The sequence below is a fragment of the Lytechinus variegatus genome, chromosome 8, assembly GCF_018143015.1.
Source record: "Lytechinus variegatus isolate NC3 chromosome 8, Lvar_3.0, whole genome shotgun sequence".
Taxonomy (NCBI): domain Eukaryota; kingdom Metazoa; phylum Echinodermata; class Echinoidea; order Temnopleuroida; family Toxopneustidae; genus Lytechinus; species Lytechinus variegatus.
The window spans coordinates 31,420,097-31,440,611 of NC_054747.1; the positions used below are offsets into that span (position 1 = coordinate 31,420,097).

General features: G+C 39.2%; 1 protein-coding gene across 1 annotated transcript; it reads left to right on the plus strand.

Annotated features, from left to right (window-relative positions):
* Window positions 1-206: 206 nt before the first annotated feature.
* Window positions 207-18,657, plus strand: LOC121420349 (zinc finger protein 431-like). The gene is made up of 6 exons (XM_041614944.1): window positions 207-327; window positions 10,260-10,513; window positions 11,588-11,755; window positions 12,118-12,452; window positions 13,428-13,668; window positions 15,987-18,657. Exons 2-6 carry the CDS (start codon window positions 10,276-10,278, stop codon window positions 17,348-17,350), a joined length of 2,346 nt encoding a protein of 781 aa, XP_041470878.1. The 5' UTR covers window positions 207-327; window positions 10,260-10,275; the 3' UTR covers window positions 17,351-18,657.
* The last annotated feature ends 1,858 nt before the right edge of the window (window positions 18,658-20,515 follow it).

Genomic DNA, 20,515 nt, shown 5'->3' on the forward strand with positions numbered 1-20,515 from the left:
AGAGATGGCAGCCCAAATTGTGTGAGAGAAGTGACTGATGAAAGTGGAGAAATAGGAAGTCATGAGAGAGAGAAAGGGAGAAAAATAGTAGCAACAGCTACTTTTTTCGATTTATCGTCAGAAAGGGAAAGTGATTTGGAAAAGTTTGTAATCAACGACAAATTCTGCAGCAAAATTGGAGAAAATCCTTGACTTATTTTGTATCATGCAAGATACCTTACGATTGGTGCTGCAGAAGAGTTTCTTTGTGACTGAGGACAAAAATCTATCATTTTTCAACATCAAATAAGGGTGTAAGGGGTGAATTCCTGTGAATATTTTGACGGGGTATGTGAAGACAAATCTCAATCTTTTATTATGATTTACTTTTGACTCCATAATATTATTTTTATGTCGTAAAATACGCCGGCAAAATGCCATTACCACACACAGATTGAATTTATGCAGTGCGCTCGTGCTGTTATGGCCGGCTGGTCAAGGAGCTCTGCAGTTTGCTCCACCAGCCTCGGCGCCGCGGCGGAGCTCAACAGAGCCAGAGGTCGATGCGATGTACTCGGTGGACACAGTCTCAGTCACAGACGTCAGTGAAGACGGAAAACTCGCGGTTTGGCGGTTGTATAAAAACTTGTAACTAGTCTTGAGGACGCAATGATGATGTTTTTTGATATAATGACATATACTTCTTCATCATTGACGTCTTGACACTGTTGTAATTATTATGGGTCATTCCATGCCAATTCACCCAATGTCAATGAATGTGCAATTTTGCACCCGACCGTCTCAGAACTCCATGAACTTGTTGTAATTTGGTATACGTAAAATTCAACATGGCCCAAGGCCAAGCACAAAACAAAAAAAAATTAGTCCAATTGGTCCATCAGTTCTCGCACTACGGCCCGCCCTTTTCTCCTTGTTTTGACAAAAATGGGCGTGACCTTCAACTTTCAATGGCCACTGCATCGTTACGTGTTGACCAATTTTCATGAAACTGGTACCATTTGAATTTGATAGGAAATTCAGAGAGGAATCCAAAACATGCATCGAATAATGTATTGGAGCAATTTATAAGGTCATGACCTTTGACCTTAACTTTGACCTTGAGTTTGACCCCCGGACAAATAATTTTTTAACTTGATTTTCGTATATGTTAATTATTGGTATGATATTGACAAAATATGTTAAAATCAATCCAATGATGATATTTGATTTCTTCACCTTTAAATTTAAAAACTCTTCCAAAGATACCATGAAATTTCACTCTAGTCCCACACACTGATATTCATGTTAGTAAAGTGTTTACCAGTTACATGATTTCTTCCAATCTTCAGTTACAGCATGCAAACACATGAAAAGAAATTAAGCTTAATCAGTTTACAAATAAAAGACTAAACCTTTATGCTAATGAATAGGTATCTGTTTAGGCATTTTATGATTCAGCAATATATATCATATACATATATATACATGTATATATTTTGATGATAAAAGTGAAGACTTTACTACTATGAATATATATGATATATATTGCCGAACATCAAAATGAATATATATTGATGAACATCAAAATGCCTAAACAGATACCTATTCATGAGCATAAAGGTTTAATCTTTTATTTGTGAACTGATTAAGCTTAATTTCTTTTCATGTGCTTGCATACTGTAACTTAAGATTGGAAGAAATCATGTAACTGGTAAACACTTTACTAACATGAATATCAGTGTGTGGGACTAGAGTGAAATTTCATGGTATCTTTGGAAGAGTTTTTAAAGGTGAAGAAATAAAATATCATCATTGATTTTAACATATTTTGTCAATATCATACCAATAATTAACATACATTTGTCCAGGGGTCAAACTCAAGGTCAAAGTTAAGGTCAAAGGTCATGACCTTATAAATTGCTCCAATACATTATTCGATGCATGTTTTGGATTCCTCTCTGAATTTCCTATCAAATGGTACCAGTTTCATGAAAATTGGTCAACACATAACGACGCAGTGGCCATTGAAAGTTGAAGGTCACGCCCATTTTTGTCAAAACAAGGAGAAAAGGGCGGGCCGTAGCGCGAGAACCGACGGACCGATTGGACTAATTTTTTTTGTTTTGTGCTTGGGCCATGTTGAATTTTATGTATACCAAATTACAACGAATTCTGAGACGGTCGGGTGCAACCACTGGGTGAATCCAGATGGAATGACCCAATAGTGTCTTAACCCTAAAAAGACTGGGGGGGGGCTGATTCAGCCCCCCCCTCGACATTTTTCGTGATAAATCCGCTGCGCAAAATTTTTTGACCGCGTCGCTCGCTGACTTTTTACTTTCAAGTCTCGCGCAACTTTTGAGACCAAAATTGTGACCCCCGGGTACGCGGTTCCAAAATTACGCAACATTTCGTAAGTGCATGCAGACCCAAAATTACTCAAAAACGTGAATTTGTGTACAAATCCAATGCAAATAGTGTTCTTAGCCAAAATTCATAAATGTTTCATTATTTTTCCTTTTACTGCTTAAAATCAATTGATTTTATCTTGTTTATGGTCAAAATAAAATTGTTTTTTCAATTTCCATTGAAAAAACAATAAAAAACAAAAAGTCGAAAAACAAAGAAATACATAAGAAATTTAGAAAACAATAGAATACATAAGAAAATAAATTTGATTTTGAAATTTTTTAAAAATCAATTTGATCAGATGCCTATCTAGAGTATGTGAAACAAAAATTAGCATTTCAGGGGCATTATTTTATTAATTAGAGCAAACTTATGATTTTACGCATAAATTAGCATAATTAATGAGATATGAGATTTTTTGCCGAATTTGATGTTATAGTTTTGTAGATAATGCCATGGGTAATGCGTGTGCCAATTTTCGTCGCGATCGCGCGATCAACGGCCGAGATCATAAGGGGGGGCTGAATCAGCCCCCCCAGTCTTTTTAGGCGTCGAAATAGCCCAGTCTATTTAGGGTTAAGCGAAAGACCTAAAGCAGCTGGGGTCAGTAAATGAACACCACTGCTCGATGATTATAATAATTAATAGAAATGGGGGTGGGATCGACAAACTCACCAGGCAAAATATGACATCTGAGGAGCGTTGTCCTAGTTCAAGTTCTGCCAGTCAGCCATATCAGTCAAATCCACGGCAGCATGGCCGGTGACGTCACAAGTAGACATTTGGGGGTGGGGTAGGGAAATACGTCGCTACTACAGGCCCCCCCGTTTTGAAAAATTTTGGTCATATTTTCCAAAATAATTAAAAATCTGGACAAAATTCGGCCACCCAATTTGGAGCGACTATTTCCCGTTGTACCCTCCATAAATTTCCACTGGAGAGCACTAAAAAAAAATATTTTTTTTTATTTTTTTTTTTAAGAAAAACCTTCCCCCAAGAACACAGGGTCCAAAAACTTAAAACAAATGTGGATCAAAACGATCCAATAGGCCATATTAAAACAAATTTGAAAACCAAAACAACACCAATTTAGTATCCAAAAATGGCCAAAACACATTGGGAATTTGGCGAATGAATAATATTTTCGCCTAAACATTCCCTCATAAAAGGGAAAATTTTCTAATGGGCAATATTTAATCGACCGCCAAAAACCAAAAACCTAACTTTATCTAGGCGGTTGCCCTAATGACCAGATCACAACGCCCGGTAGCGTTGCTCCGAGTCTCCCAGACAATTTCCGGGTATTTTCCTCAGAGATAATCTATCTCCGAAGCAATCCCCGATCCATGTCAGGGTTTCCCAAGGATTTCGTCTTGGGAAATCTGCTAATTCCAGGATCCCATAGCCTCCTCTGCCGGGTGTCAGGCAGTGCCTCTGGCTGCCCCTTCCAAGAAGGGACTCCTGCTGAAATGCAGGACGAATGCATATTGGCTATAGCAGTATGTGCTGATCCTGGATTACAGAAATCTAGCTGTATCATGGGGTCAGCTTGACCCAACAGCTCCAAAGCTATGTTCTTATGCTTAATGAGCCGCCTATCCTGGGAAACCGCATCCAGGTTTTGTGGGGCGGACCCAGGAGTTTCTGGGCTAAGCATACAGCTTTGTTCCTGCCCTACATTATTAGGCATGCTTAGAGGAAATTCCTCCAAGTCTTCACTTCCGGATTTTCCAGAATGGCCTCCTGATGACATAGGAATAGAGGCCATGGAACTGGTACCAAGGCGGCAGACAATTATGTCTTCTAGATCCGCCTCCAGTTCATTCTCATTCTCTGACGTAACCGCCAAAGATTCACCGGCTTGTATACTCTGATTTAGAGTAACCGATGGGATTGATTCGAGAACTGTTGAGAGATCCATTAGATCACCAAGATCTGTATTGAGATCTATGAGATCGTTCAGATCTGTTTGGAGATCTATGAGGTCTCCAGGATCTGTCTCAAAGTCTATGGGATCTCCCAGATCCGTCTCAAGATCAATTAAGTCGCCGGCAAGCGTATGTTCTTCAGGATTGCCGGGGCTTGTGCACCATAGTGATACTTCAGCCACAGCATCAATACCCTGTTCGTCGCTTGCTGGTGTAGCCGGATTTATTCTTGACCCGGATTGGCCGATCTGTTCCTGGGTCGAGATTCGGCCATCATTCCCGACCCCACATCGTTTCCCTCAAGGTCAAGGAAAGAAACTGAGGGCGTTTTATTCCTCAGTGAATGGTCTCCGGAAAGACACGTCTTCATTGCCTTGATGGATTCGCAGAGCTTGGCCACACTACTGGAGATCACATCCAGTCGGCCTTCATACCCATCCAGTCGTTCGACCAGATTCCCCATGCCAATGGGGTTGAACTGGTTAGTTCTTGTACCAGTACAAGTAGATTTTGAGAGGGCATTCCCTGTATTGCTCTGCGGATGGCTAGGAATTGGATGGACCTGATTTACCATCCGATTACAAGGATTACCTGCACGAGTTGCGGCCACTCTTGCAGGCTTTGATCGGCCAAACACAGCGTTATGAGAATGCTGGGCCCAACGGATTGCCTCAGCTGCCGACTCCACCGACTTGGGTCGGTGATTCAGGGCTTGGTACCCCGCATTGTGATCATGTGCTCCTTGACACATGCGAAGTACTAGCTGCTGCTGGAGAAAACTCTCCGGACTACCCGGGAATGCGCGAACCGCAAGATCTTGAAGGCGATCCACCCATTCCTCCAAAGACTCATTGGCCTCCTGTTTGGCAGCCATAAATTTTAATTGGGAGGACTCAGGTAGTTCTGAAAAGTTGAACCGAGCAGCCATCTTCCGGATGGCAACGGTGAAATCCATAGCTGGATTCTGTGCGGCCAATCTATCATAGTAAGCAAGAGCTTTGCCCTCAAGGCACCAACAGAGATAGGCCAAGCTTTCCTGGCCATCCCATTCTTGATCTGCTGCTAGAAGTGTGAACTTCCGAAAGAATGGGTCCCATTTTGTATTGCCGTCAAAAGAAAGGTCTTTCGGCAATTCTTGAAAGAATATGCCTGCCCGTGAGCGAACTCTAGCACTTGCTGGTTGGGGCATGTGCCCAAAGACTGGGGCACTTGAAGGCACCGCTTGAATATCTGGATAATGCAGTGAATGCCCCGGGTTACGATAGCGGGGGAGATCTTCCACCGGAGGAAGATCAGGCCTCTCATTCTGAGGTACTGACGAACTCTGCATGGATCCGAAGTTGTCACCTGATAAGGGATTGTCCCGCCTCAGGAAGGAGCTCAGCCTTGCGCTGGCCCGTAAAACATCAACAGCTATGGCACTGTTGAAACTTGATAGATTACCACCTCTAGTATGTTCAGGAGGTGAGTGTAAGTCAAAGGGAAGTGCCTGCTGATTGGAGGATCCACTAGGAGTATTAGCTACCACCGGATTAGGTTCCGGGATAGTTTGAAACCCTGCCGAACTTTCAGCCGGTTGAGGCGGAGTGGCTCCGCTTGTAGCTGTGGTCGGCACAGCCGGAATGGAAAAATCAAACCTTTCCACCTGGACACTTCCCAGGCTTGGCACAGACGCAAATAGATCTGGGGTAATTACCCCATCATGCGTCCGGGTTTCCGCAATGACCGCGAGACCCGCTGTAGTCATACCGGGTACGGTCGCTATCTCCAAAAGAGAGCACGAATTAATCGGTATATAGTCTGATTCAGCCATGTTGTGGGCTACTGCAAAGCCCAGCGAATTTACCCAAAGAAAATCAATTAACAGTGATCACTGCAAACTCAACCAAATTAACCCAAAGAAAATCAATTAACAGTAACCACTATTGTTGGAGTAGAAGGTACACCAATGCTTGAATTACCTCCTGCCTATTAAGAACTCTAGCACGGTATGCTCGTAACAGAATCCTTAATATCCTTAACCTGCCCTGTATTTCGATCAGAAACTGTTGGTTAAGATTATCATTCATTTATTAAAACAAATAAGTATGCAGGTTTAATTTGCTATCTATAAAATTCCAAACTTTAATTAGCGAGTTAATCGGGTTCGGATACCCGACAATTACCGGTTGCTCAGCCGTAAACAGAGGGCTCATACAATGAGTTATCCTCTGATATACAAAAACTCCCGATTAAATTCCCCAAAATTATTAATCAGCAAATTTAATATGTCCAATAAATAATCCAAAGTCTTGGGCCTAAACTAGCAAGTTGTAATGTAAAATAGTAATACCCAAAAGAAACTAGTTCAGCCCTGTAAATATTTTGTGCAAGTAATTAAAGTAATATCCCAATCGATAATTGATAAAACAATAATTATTTTAAACCGGATTGATAATTGTCCCGATTATAAATCCCCAAGCCTAAATCAAGGCTAACACTGGCCTGATTATACTGTTTGGTTTGCCAGTTAATTGCAACAATGTCGCTATGTGTTGGTTAAACACTATTAGTAATAATTCAATCAATAAAACAATTGTTAATAAATCATCAAGCCTTTATCAAGGCTAACACTGGCCTGATTTAATGTCAGCTTGCCAGTTGATTTAAATGTTGTAGGTAAGTTTAACGTGATTATTCTGATCAGACTATTATTTGCGACGATTGCACGGCGCAGCTTTGCACAACTAGCCGACGCGCAACTTCCGTGAGTTAGTTTTCACCCAAGCATGCACACAATCACCTTTAATAAAACACACCGCAAAATAATAGAAGAGCCTAAATAAAAACTAACACCCTAAATTAGAAACTAATTAGACCCAGATCTAATTATTCCGAAGAACACCAGTCAAAATACTGACAAAGATTAACTGCTAGACTTCAGCAGTAGGTTGCTCCTGGCCACACCGTCCGACGGGAACACAACCTAAAACTTTAGCCACCGACAAATAATCAGTGAAACAACGATAACTATGCCGGCCTCAGTCCAGTCTAAACTACTTCTGGGTCCCAACCCATCGGAAGTAATTCACACCACTGCCAGGCCACAGAGTCGCGCAAGAAACACCGATAATTCCTTCCGAAAAAGGCAATGTCAATATTCTATAATTCTTCAGTTTTACCAGATCTAAATCTAAGTGTACTAAAATATATTGTATTAAATAATTAATAAAGTCTAAAACCAAGACTAAACAAACACACTAGTCTAATCACTCTGCAAACACACTTTGATTAATTTAAGTTACCCAATAATAGTCTGTAAAACCCCTAAAAAGTACCAGAATTTAATATTTGAATCCCGATTAATATTTGATCAAGGTCTGCGGTGAAGACTAAGCCCAAAAATCTTGGTCACCGATTCCGATATCGGTCTTACCTGAATGAATTCAAGTCACCGCAATAATACCTAAAATTATAAAAACCAATATCAATTTCCGAAATTGTATTTCAAAATGTTTAAGTCGATGACGATAGTCACCCCCTCCCCTCTCCTAAATTGACAGGAGATATCCGCGGTCAAAAACAATCACACCCACTCACAAAACAATCACCACAAAATCCACCAAAATCACTGCAATCCTTAATAAAATTGCACTAAAAACCAAGGCTAAATAAAATGTAGATTCTAAACTGTCAGATTGGAAACAAAATAATATCAATCACAAGAAAAGAATCTGAAAATAAAAACTTCAAAACTTACTCTAAACACCACCCGAAGAGAACTCCGCTACCGGCAAGTCCGGGCGCCCTCGGTAGAACCGGCCCGCGCGAATCCCCACCGCACGAACAATCCTGCCTGTTCCCAGCCTACCTGCCGTGATGCACCGAAGCACTCAAAACCCAATGTGGGTCCCCGAAAATAATTGCAAAATTACGGTTTGTCCATGACGCCAATAAAGCAGCTGGGGTCAGTAAATGAACACCACTGCTCGATGATTATAATAATTAATAGAAATAGGGGTGGGATCGACAAACTCACCAGGCAAAATATGACATCTGAGGAGCGTTGTCCTAGTTCAAGTTCTGCCAGTCAGCCATATCAGTCAAATCCACGGCAGCATGGCCGGTGACGTCACAAGTAGACATTTGGGGGTGGGGTAGGGAAATACGTCGCTACTACAGACCATAACAAAGAATGAAAGATTAATGTTAAATCCATCTTTTTTATTAAAAATCACGGAGCCTAATTGGTTGTGATTTCATTTAACTCTACACCTACACGTTTTACATGTATTTTTAGACAAGATTTCATTAAAAAATGACAAAAATATCATGAAAAGAAGGAAGAGACTAGCCCGATGTTTACGCCGCCATCTTGTTTTCTATTGTTCTTCACCCACTTGCGTCGCGTAACATGGGTGAAGAACAATAGAAAACAACATGGTGGCGTAAACATTGGGCAAGTCTCTTCCTTCTTTTCATGATATTTTTGTCATTTTTTTAATGAATTCTTGTCTAAAAATAAAATCAATATCATATTCGGAAATAGACAGCTGGCAGCCGTCTGTTTCGAGGAGTTTTTAACATTTTTTTTATATTTCTCCTCGTACACAGACGGCTCGCTATCGTGCAGCCACCATTAGGGAACTTGCAATGCAAAATCCCCCCGTCGGGGCTCTTCAATTTTTGTCTTTAATGAATAAAAATTTTGAAAATATACGCTACCAAAATGCAAATTGTTGATATTCCCTCTTGGCATTAATTGCTAAAAAACAGAGAAAAATCAAGTTAAAAGAAACAGAAACGGTGACTTACCACGGCTGTTGCGCAAATTCACTTCCCAGGGGAGCGTTTCATCAACATTTTTGTCCGACAAGTTGTCAGATCTGACATCTTTCCTTGATTTTGATTTGTTGATAAGCAATGTTACTATGGTAACTGTCAAAATAAAATAGGACTTGTCGGATAAAACGTCTGACAAGTCCTTTCATGAAATGCTCCTCTGTTTTATCCAATCTTAAGTACATAAACATATGGCCATTGAGTCCCCTGTACAGAGCGCGCTAGAACTTCGGTCTCTGTATTTGGTGAGTGAAGCCAACGGAGTTCAGCTGAACAACCAACACAACAGAGACCGAAGCTTTTGGTCTAATTCGGAAATAAAGTTGTATCCCATGTACATGATTTAGAGCTAGATCTTTTAGAGAGAAAGTAGAAATCTCGGGGGCGAAAGTTCCAGGTTTTTTGGTGGTACACACACATGTATAGAAAAGAAGCCCTTGCTTCGTACGAGAGTAACCTTACATGTACGTTAGTAAATGATTTTTACTCTCTAGAAGCCTCCTGGCTAGTGTGGATCCCTCGATCCATTTGTAAAAAAGGCATACATTAGGCTTGACCCTTGTCTTGAACCGCTTCGTTATGATGTACCTTCGATATAAAGTGAATCAGTGTTACAAAAATGCTGCCTTGAACAATTTTTTGATAAAAAAATATTGTTTAACAAATAATAAATTTAAATGTGATTATGAATGATTATAATAATAATAATAATAATCATGTTTTAAATTTTAATATTTGATAACTAAATTAAACTCTGGTTTAAAATTTTGGTTTCAGTATGGAAAGCCAAATGGGGCACAAATCACTAACAATACACATCCAATAAATTAACTTATTGGACACCAAATTGTTCATATTGTCTGGGAATGATAACTAAAGTTTTTGAAGTATTTTTCTTCATTATGAAAGCAAAAGGAAACATAGTAAACATAAAAAATATATAATTTAACCAGATTTTTTTTCAATTTTGGCTCCCCATAATTTTAGCAGGGAGTTATACTGTGGTCGAAGTTAAACCTGACTTCAGAATACGGGCCTATAGATCTAGATCTAGCCTATTCAGTGAATTATTTCATATCATAGTTACGTTCTGATATATTTTTTGTTTCATTTCATCTTAAGATCTGTTTGTTGAGCCATGGAAGGCAACTACCCTCCTGGTTTCTACTGCCCCGAAAGAGATCAACAAGACAGTCGACAACATCAGCAACCTCAGCAACCGCCACCACCACATCAGCAACATGTCGCACCTTACCCCATTGACTTGCCTTACCACTCAACCTCGCATTCACAGCAACCTGATTTTGTCATGGATCAGCCCATTAGAGCGTTCCCTGCACCACATCCTACATCTATATTTCGATCAATGTTTCCCGGTAATCCCTTCTGATCAAACAAGTTGCTGATCTTTCTTTTTTTGTTTAAAGAGAAATTCCAGTTGTTGCAGTAAACACTGATTTCATGAGAAAGTCTGTAAAACAAGGCTTAATTTTCAGTATATCATCGAGGATCTAGATCTGGTACAGTTACATTAACTGAACTTTGTGAAATCTTGAAATCTACGCTGAAAAATGTTCACACAGAAGATCCCAACACAGATAAGTGCATATGGGACAATGTATAATTATTGCTTAGAGCGTCGTGCCCAATGCTCTACCCGAATCCTGTGCTTATTTGCTGATTCCTCAGCAATTACACAATTTCTTCCAGAATTCTTTGGCACATGCGTTTTATTTATACCAACAGACACTTTGGTGGTCATTTTTCATTGGATTCTATACGAACTCATTTTGATTACCAAAACTAGCATTTACCTTTAATGCAGGACTTTTTTAACTTCAGTTGTACATAATTAAAATAGGGCAATTTTTGTGATCTGGAATTGATGTCTCATGAAAGATGTAATTTGTTTTTTCGGCAAGTACATGGCACATTTAGCAGTGGCATGATTCTTCTTTAAATGTACACTTATTTCATCTCAGACCCATTCCATCGGAAATTCAAACTTTAGTGTGATGTACACGTACTTCTAACAGAGGTAAAACCAAAACTTGTACATGTATGCAAAAACCCTTAAATGAATTTGCACTATAATTGAGGATTTGAATTTCATCTTAAAGGTATAACTTGCTTTATTGTTATAACAACGTGTAAAAGAAAAGCATGAGGGACAGGGGAAAGAGAGTGATGTTCATGCATCTTATAGTATATTTCTACAGATTTTTGAAATTTGATATTTCAAGGACAGTGCCATTGTTTAATAGGGTACATTATGTCAGCAAAAATGGCAAAAATGAAAAAGGGCATCAAATACATGTATTTCCAAAGCTTCATGTGGGGAGCATCAAGGCTTTTTCAGTGGGGCATCTGAGCCCACAGCCTAGACAACCTTGGATTAATTTAAGATGTTTCCAAGCAAATTTTATGAAACTTATTTCTTTTTAAAACAGAGTCAACTCCAATGCTTCCAAGCCCGAATCTCATGCAGCCGACTCGAGAGCAGTCACCGTACAGTGCCAGAGGTCATGGGGTTAAATCTACTGCACTGAGCGGAGAGTTTGCCCCACATATCACAACTCCTGAACCAGCGATTATTAACAATGCATCACAACCTCAAGGTAAGTAAGAAACTCACCTCAGAGCTATTCTGTGATTATTCCTCTATACCTCGAACTTGAATTGTTTTCTAAAATATCATCTCAAACCCTTTGTAAACTTTATTTTAAAAATGCATTAAATTCGGGTAGACTGCTATCAGAGAAGTAATAGAAGAATACTGGTTTCCCTTAAATATGGAATTGTGTAGACTAAGCCATGGTCAAGTTCCTTGTCCATTTTTAAAATGATCATTATGTTGATGGCCTTGATCCCCCACCCTTCCATGAGGCCATCAAAATAATGATCATTGTAAATAGCCTGGCCTGATTATGATGATCAATTTGATTAATAACAATTCATTTTTCCACCACTCTTCAATCAGGCGAGATACCTGCACCAGCACCTCCCAAGAAAACCCAAGCTAAAGAGCAACGCAAGCAGGTTCCTGCATCCTCTAATAAACCAAGCACAAGTCCCCCGGACCAGAACGCCTCGGCCGCTGATCCTCAGCTTCTCTCAGCCCTCAATCTCAAAAAGAATGCAATCATATCGTCCAGTCAGGAGCTTCCAAAGGGACTCATATTCAAGGTGGCATCGGCGGACAAAGTAGAGGGGGTGGTTGCTAGGGATACGATGGAGAAAGGGGTGGAATTTGGACCCTATACCGGGACGTTGTTGGATGAGGAGCAGGGCTGGTCCAAGGAGACATCGTGGGAGGTATGGTGTATCTCCGGATTATATTCAGTTGGTCTACAAGTACTTGATCTACATTTAAGATGTATTACCACATGGAATGAACCATTTTGTCTATCATTTTGAGCTAATTGTCATTGATAAACATTTAAAAAAACATGGAGCATATATATATTCTTACTTGAATGAGGCATTTTCAACCTGAGATTTAAGCATGAATTTTGTCCGTCTAAATTTATTAAATGTAAAATATGTCTCACTGGTCCAGCCAGGGCTCAGCTGTATTTCTCAGAATCCTATTAGCCATACACCCCTCCATGAATTCTATCATTTTCCTATTGTGCCTCTGTATTTAATTATTGGTCCATTATACTCATCCTAGCTTTTAAATATCAAAGCCCAGCACAAGATTGTTAAAGTGTTATTTTTATGTACACTTCAATAGTTGACATCACAATTACTATGTGAGGATTGAATTTTTATTCGTGAATAACCTGAAATGTGAGGTATCGACAGGCAAACGCATATACATGTATGAAATCACTACTAATAATAGTTTGAGTGGTACATTTAAGTGCTGTAAGTATTAATATCATTGACTTGAGTTGGTTTGGGGAGATACTGAACATTAGACCGTCTGCAATCATCATGACTGGATAATATGAGACTTCTTCAGGAAATATATATAGTATCTCCCTCGAGTTCATTCAATATTATAATAATAAAATAATTAACATTTATATAGCGCTTATCTCAAAGAATGTCTCTAAGCGCTTAAGGAAAATAAATAGAAAGACAAGAAATTATTATTATGTACCAACAATTCTGAAAGTCATGCTTTGATTTAGAAACTTAAAACTAAGAATCAGGGCACAGGAAGGAATTGATGACAGGATTGATTTGATGATTGTAATCTCTTAATCCATCATAAAAACTGGACTAATGATCAATTATTGAGTTTTGTGTCACCAGGCTCATGTTTTTTCACTGTGATTACAGATATGCAATCCAGGGGGAGTCTTCTTGTATATCGACGGACGCAAGAACTGGATGTCACACATCAGATGCGCAAGGAGCGAAGAAGAACAGAACATGGAGGCGTATCAGCATTATGGCAATATCTACTTCAGAAGCACAAAGGTCATTCAACCAGGAAGTGAACTGAAGGTTTTCTATGACGAGGAGTACAAGAAGTGTGTCGGGATGGAGGCGAGGTTTGAGGATCTCAAATTTGATCAAGGTATGTACGACAAGTTAACAACAGATTTAAAATATAAATCAAGAATTTGTCTTGGTTGGGCTGATAAATCCTTGTATCTCAAGATTTAAATATTTTGATGACAGCTCACAATAAGATAGATTTTAGAGTTATAACATGTGTAGCAACCTTCTTTTGCCTCAAAGAGTTCTTCACAGGCAACAGGAGACTGTTTTCACACAATATGAGACTGCCACCATTGCTATATTTTCAAAAATACAGTCTATTCTAAGCTGCCCTCAATTTTTTTATTATTTTCAGATAGAAGGTTTTATCAGCAGAACCAGGTTATACGATATCCCACAACTGGCATATTGGTTCAATTGGTGGAGCCCACTGGGCACACCTTTAAAAAATGGAAGGCCATGGGTTCTATTCCTGGGCCCTATCTTACAAAGAGTTACGATTGATTGGATCAATCATAACTCTATGGATATCCATCAGTGTCAGAATTTTTTCTCCAGAAAATTTGCAGAATGTCCTTTGTAAAAAAAGAGAAACACAGTGAATCTTCAAGAAAACAATAAAATGCATGAATATACACTTTAGAAAATTCTCTGAATAACCATGTATAACAGATGTTTACATTACTGGCAGTCCATAGTTGTGATTGATTGGATCAATCGTAACTCTTTGTAATGGCGCTGTCACACCTTGGCGTTTTTGACAGCGTGTGCCCGACGTATCAAAATTTCCCTAAAACGTCGGCATGCGCTGAACTTCGATTTTTTTTTTCAATTCTAGGCGTATACTTAGCATATTCATAACGAGTTGGACGTATACATAACGTTTTAGTAACTTATATCGAACGCTTCGTGAACTTATAAGGAACGTATTCCAACGAATGCTTAGCGTATTGCTGGCGTACACAACTTATGCCCTACGATAGCCTAACTTATGCATAGCACGCGGCAGCGTATCACTGACGAACACGTGTCGTAGCCTATAAAAAGGCTGCCGCTCGACTATTCAAATCATAACCGCACGATACATCACCGTATCAACACCACAGCCATGCCGAAGAAAACTCCTGTGAACCCCACCTTTATATATCAATTCCTATAAACGTTGTCAATACGCCATTATACGGTAGCTGTAAGTTATAAACACGTTCAGTAAGTTTTGTGGTCGTCCGGAGCACGTATTCATACGTCAATATACGTTGGAGTAAAGTTACACATACGTTCAAAGCACGTTACTCATAGGTTAGAAGTTTTAGAGTACGCTGGACATTATCTCGACGTACATCGACTTATGGATAACTTACGAGTAACATGTGCATGTCAACGTGTATCAACGATCGCGTTACTTGCCCACAACTTATGGCCGGCGTATGCGGGACTTATGAGCCATACGCTGGCATACGTCGAAAAATTTTGTGCTTGCACAAAATTTTTCGATGACCTCGCCGTATGACGACGTATACCAGCGTATTTTAGCGTACTCTTAACGTATGCAAAACTTACCCGTAACGTATTCGACGTACGCCAGTGTATTCGCCAAATTCCTCATACGTCGGGCATACGCTGTCTAAAACGCCAAGGTGTGACAGCGCCATGAGACGGGCCGCCAGTCTAGTCATCCCAAAGACTGACTTCAATTTCAGGGTCCCATGTCAAAGAATTTTTGCAACAACGAATGCACAATTCCATAACAAGTCTACTATCAACTAATCAAATTATGTCAGTAGCATAACAATGTTATTAGAAATCTATTATGAAACAGGCCCCAGGCCAGGGGACTGCCAGTTGGAAGATTTCTTTAACAGTATGGTGGTACCCTTACTGCTTAATCATAGATATGTTCATAGGTAACTGGTTTCTTTTCTTATAAATCACTGATAATTCCTTTCTGACCTAAAGCATTGCAATTATAATGGATAATGGATATAATCACCATTTTGATTTTTGTTTTTCAATTTTATAAAAATTATCAATTTTTCATAGTGTTTGACACAGAATTTCTTACAATTTCTTGATTTCATTGATTTACTGGTGGGCAGGATAATTCACTTGTGACCGACAACCTCAGATGACACTATACTAGAAAATAAAGTATACCTACTTCACATTCTTGGGGAACTCTCAGTGCACTTGCCTGTTAAGGTTCTTAATGGCAATAACAAGAGACCTTATAAACAAGTTTATAAGTTCATATTATCTCATCATTTTCAGATTCTGACAACCTTGGACGTAGAAATAAAAGTGGACCTACAATACATTCTTGGGGGAACTCTCAATACACTTGCCTGTTGAGATTTGTACTTAAAGTTTATTGTCATATTATCTCACTATTTTCAGATTCACAGAAGTTCCAATGTAGCCAGTGTGAGGAGCTGTTCACATCAACCAAACTAATCCTGAGACACATAAGATGTGAACACACCATTGGGAAACCAGATGAGATGATAGCTGTACTCACATGGAAGAAGAAAAAGAAGAAATCAATAGAAACGGACGTCAACGCCAAACAGCCTGTCCGAAAAGAGAAAGTGGATAGTGACAAGAAAGAGGTAGTCAGTGAAACGAAAGAGGTAGCTAAGGATGCAAAAGTGATAGAGTTTAAATGCGGAACCTGCGGAAAGGTCTTTCCTTCGTGTGGGAGATTGAAAGCTCATGAGGTGTTCCACGATGACTGTCAAGAGCATGCCTGTCCTGTGTGTGGTAAAGGGCAGGCCAATGCAAAGACTCTCGCGAATCACATGATCATACATGAACCAAAGTTCCAAGTGTGTAAGAAATGCAACCAGAAGTACAAGACAAGGGCATCCCTTGCGAAACATGAGATGGACGCCCATAGCTATCAATGCAGGTTTTGCTCTGAACGGTTCTTGAAGAAAGGTCATTGTCTGAAGCATGAGCAAACCCATCAAGCCTTCAAGCCACCCAAGACTTCGGCAAAGAAGGTGGCGCCGCCTGCAAAGGCAAAGGAATCACCTCCCAAGGTTCATCAACCATCAGAACCATCTCCAGATGAACCTAAGGACATGCTTGGTAAAGGCACTCACTACTATCTCCAGCAGCGACCCTTCAAGTGCCGCTTTTGCCCCAAGAGGTACGTCTTACGTAAGAAGGTCAGTGAACATGAGCGGGAACACCACACAGGAGATGCAGCCTACAAATGCAGTTACTGCCCAAAGCTGTTCATCAGCGAGGCTAAGATGCTGGTCCATATTAATAGCCACGAGCAGAACCGCATCTATCGCTGCAAGCTCTGCCCTCGGACCTTCGCGTCGGAGAGCGCGCTGAACAACCATCAAGATGAACACACCGGACTGAAACCGATCAAGTGTGAAATCTGCGGCAAAGGGTTCCGCGTCAAGAAGGCCGTTGCTGCGCATAGGAGACGCATGCATCAGGAACGGCCGAAGCGGTTCTTCTGTTCCGTCTGTGACAAAGGGTTCTGTGATAAAGCCAATCTCATCAAACACGAGAGACGACACAAGGGCATTAGACCCTATGTTTGTCTAGAATGCGGGAAAGCGTTCACAGGAAATGCCGCCCTCACAGCTCACAAGAAGGCATTGCATACTGAAAAAAAGGCCTTCTCTTGTGAGATTTGTAATAAAACATTCTCTTTGAACCAGCATTACACTTATCATATGTTCAAGCATAGAGTGAAAGAAGATAGTAGTCTATGTAACAACACTAGCAATACAAAGTAAGTTTAAAATTTCAACTCTAGTTAACTGTTCATGGAATTTCCAGCATGTTTATTTCCAGAGCCATCTGAACTATTCCAGACTCTCTGTGTTTATTTTGAAAAACTTCTAAATGCTATAAACAGGCGGTTAGGGTTATCCAGCAGGAGTGAAAAAGTTGCGGAAAGTTTGCATTTCATATCTTTTCATATATGGAAAGGCTATCTATTTCATACATTTCCTTGAAATTATTTTGATAATGTTGGAAACTTTCAAGAAAGTGAAGATTATTCCCTTCTTTCTTGCCTCTGAATAAATGTTTTCAGTTGATGTCACCCTTACATATACAAAATGATTTTTATTGTATATGTATTACTTTTTCTGAGTGAAAGGCATATATTTATGATTTTGCTCCTTTGACTTTTAAACGCTCAGGTTGACGTTTTTGTCCATCTTAAGATCTTGTATTCAATAGTGTAACTCAGAATAAATTGCATTATCTTGCCACTTTTCCTGACAAATCTAATTAGGTATTACAATGCTATTCTTGTCCTTGTCATGGAGGAAAACAAATAGTGACGTGCTAAGGGTAATAGCCCTCAAGTATTTATTTATTTTTTTAAACCTGTAAAATAAGTTCTTGTATTGCTGTTGATCACGAGTTCAATTTAAAATTCCGTTTAAAATGAACATAAATTGAGTTGCGTTGTAAATCTAAATGCTCTAGGTAAACAATGAATCGCAATATGTTAAATGTTTTTAGTAATCATGTACAACTTGACTGACATTTAGCAATTGACTTTGAAATGCTCGTTGGAATGCTCCCCAGGGAGTGGAGAAAGGCATACAGTTGTATGCGGGCATGCCATGATCCAATGACCAGGATAATATATCTGTAAAGCGCTCAGAGACGTTCCGTTGTATGATACGCTATGTAAAAGCAGATTATTATTTTTATTGTAATTATTATCATCATCATTATTATTATAAAGATCATTATCAAACTCATTATCTTTGATCAACTCAAAGGTTTATCAACTCATAAAATCTCCAGAAAATGTGATCTATGTTTTATGTCGTCATTTTTATTGACCTCCCCAAGAGAGCTAGCAAGAAATGCGATAAGCATAATTAAAACTTAGCTGTTTTCTGGCTCTTTTGGAAGACCAGAAATATTCATTTGTATTTTTCAAACCATGATGGTACAATGCATGAGGATTTAAAGACTTTTGTACAATTAGTCTACTCTGTGGGTAAAAAAAAAATTAACACCTTTCAAATTATTTCCTACCCCCAAATAAATTGACAAGCAAAAAAAAAGGTCTTCAATAAAATATGAGGGGGGGTGGGTTGTTGGGTATAAACTAAAATTAAGGGGGGGTTGAACCACTGTAACCGCCCCCCCCCCCCTCCTTGCGTACGCTACTGCTACAACAGCTGCATTAAAATCCATTTCAAAACACCTTTTAGATAATTCACCTTACAATTGTTTAGTAAACACTCTAGTAAAAATTTCATTGAAATGGGATTTGCAAATATGTTTACTCACTCATGTGGGATTATGACATCTGGGGGTCATTTATTCCATTCATGCCTTACCTTTGCGCAAATAAAAAATTACATCACTGCAAAGAATACCTATTGATTATCCAAGTCTGCAGACATACCACATGAATATGGTATAAATTATTTGGGAGAAGTATGTGTTCATGACATATTTTCCTAAATAATGGGGATTTGTGAGGTGTCAAGTTTTTTTATACGGTAGTTGATATATATATTTTCATAATATAGATTTTGCTCTTAGGGCACTTCATGAAAATTGAGGAAAAAAACATAAATGAAGTGCAATTTAACAAATTCAACATAGGTATAGAGATATGCTGGCCTACTTTTAGTTTTGGTTTTATGTGATAGTGAATAGAATGAAGAGTATGAATCATCTAATCGCTGTTATCTCTTAACAGAAGACTAGTAAGTCCAATTCTTTCCCATGATTAGGCTCTGTTCATTTGACTCTGAATGAAGCCAACATTGTCAAAAACTCAATTATTATCAAGTCTTAATAATATTCCCCATAACTATGTTGTATATAGAAGTATTTAGAATTAAGTATTTTTTCCCAGCTATCTTGAGGCATGACCCCATATTCCAGAGTCATCAGTAATGAAGTATACATCTAGTTTTTATGTTTTCCATACATGTATTCCTCATTGAGTATTAAGAGGAATGATTATGTCGCATATCGTGTAGAGATTTGTAATGTACGAAATATTTGAAATATGCAATATTTCAGATGTACTGTACTTGTATTATGGTGTTGGTATGTTGTGAGAAAGCAAGGTATTGATTATAATGATGCCCGAATAGGAGGGTTTGTCCAAGGCCCTGTCTTACAAAGAGTTGCGATTGATCCAAGCAATCATAACTCTATGGAAATCCGTCAGTTTCATCATTTTTTCTATAGGAGATTTGCACAATGTACTTTGTAAACAAAGAGAAGCACAGTAAATTTTCAAGAAAACAATGAATTCATGAATATACATCATAGAAAATATTTTGAACAAACATGAATGATACATGTTGACATTGCTGGCTGTCCGTAGTTGCGATTGATCGGATCAATCGTAACTCTTTGTAAGACGGGGCCTAGGATTGAATGACAGAGAGGGGGAGGGAGAGATTGTGAGTGGCAGAGAGGGGGGTAGTGAGGGTGAGTATAAGAGAGTGGGGGATGGTAGTGACAGGAAGGGGGAGAAAGAATTTGAGAAGTAATGAATTATGTCTGCAAGGGGGTGAGTGAGGAAAGAATTAGGAGAGAGAGAATACAAAGAGGAAAGTGGAAGAGAAAGGAGAGAGAGAAAGATTGGTTGAGGAGAGTGAAGATATATACAACAATGTACAGAAAAAATATTTAGAAGCCCCGCGACCCCCTCCTCCCGTTCTCCCCCCCCCCAATAAATACATGATGAATTTATACTATACAGAGTGATCAAAGGGGAGGGGAAACATGAAATGAATAAACGATTTGGTAAAATTCATCAGTTTGTGATGAAAGTGAGGTAAACTGATGCAGAAGGCAGGTCGGGAGGAGGGGCGTATATGAAATCAGACTAAGATCAAATTTTGATGTGGAAATGAGTGGGATGCTCAGATGAGGGAGGTGGACAGAAATCTTACAATTTACAT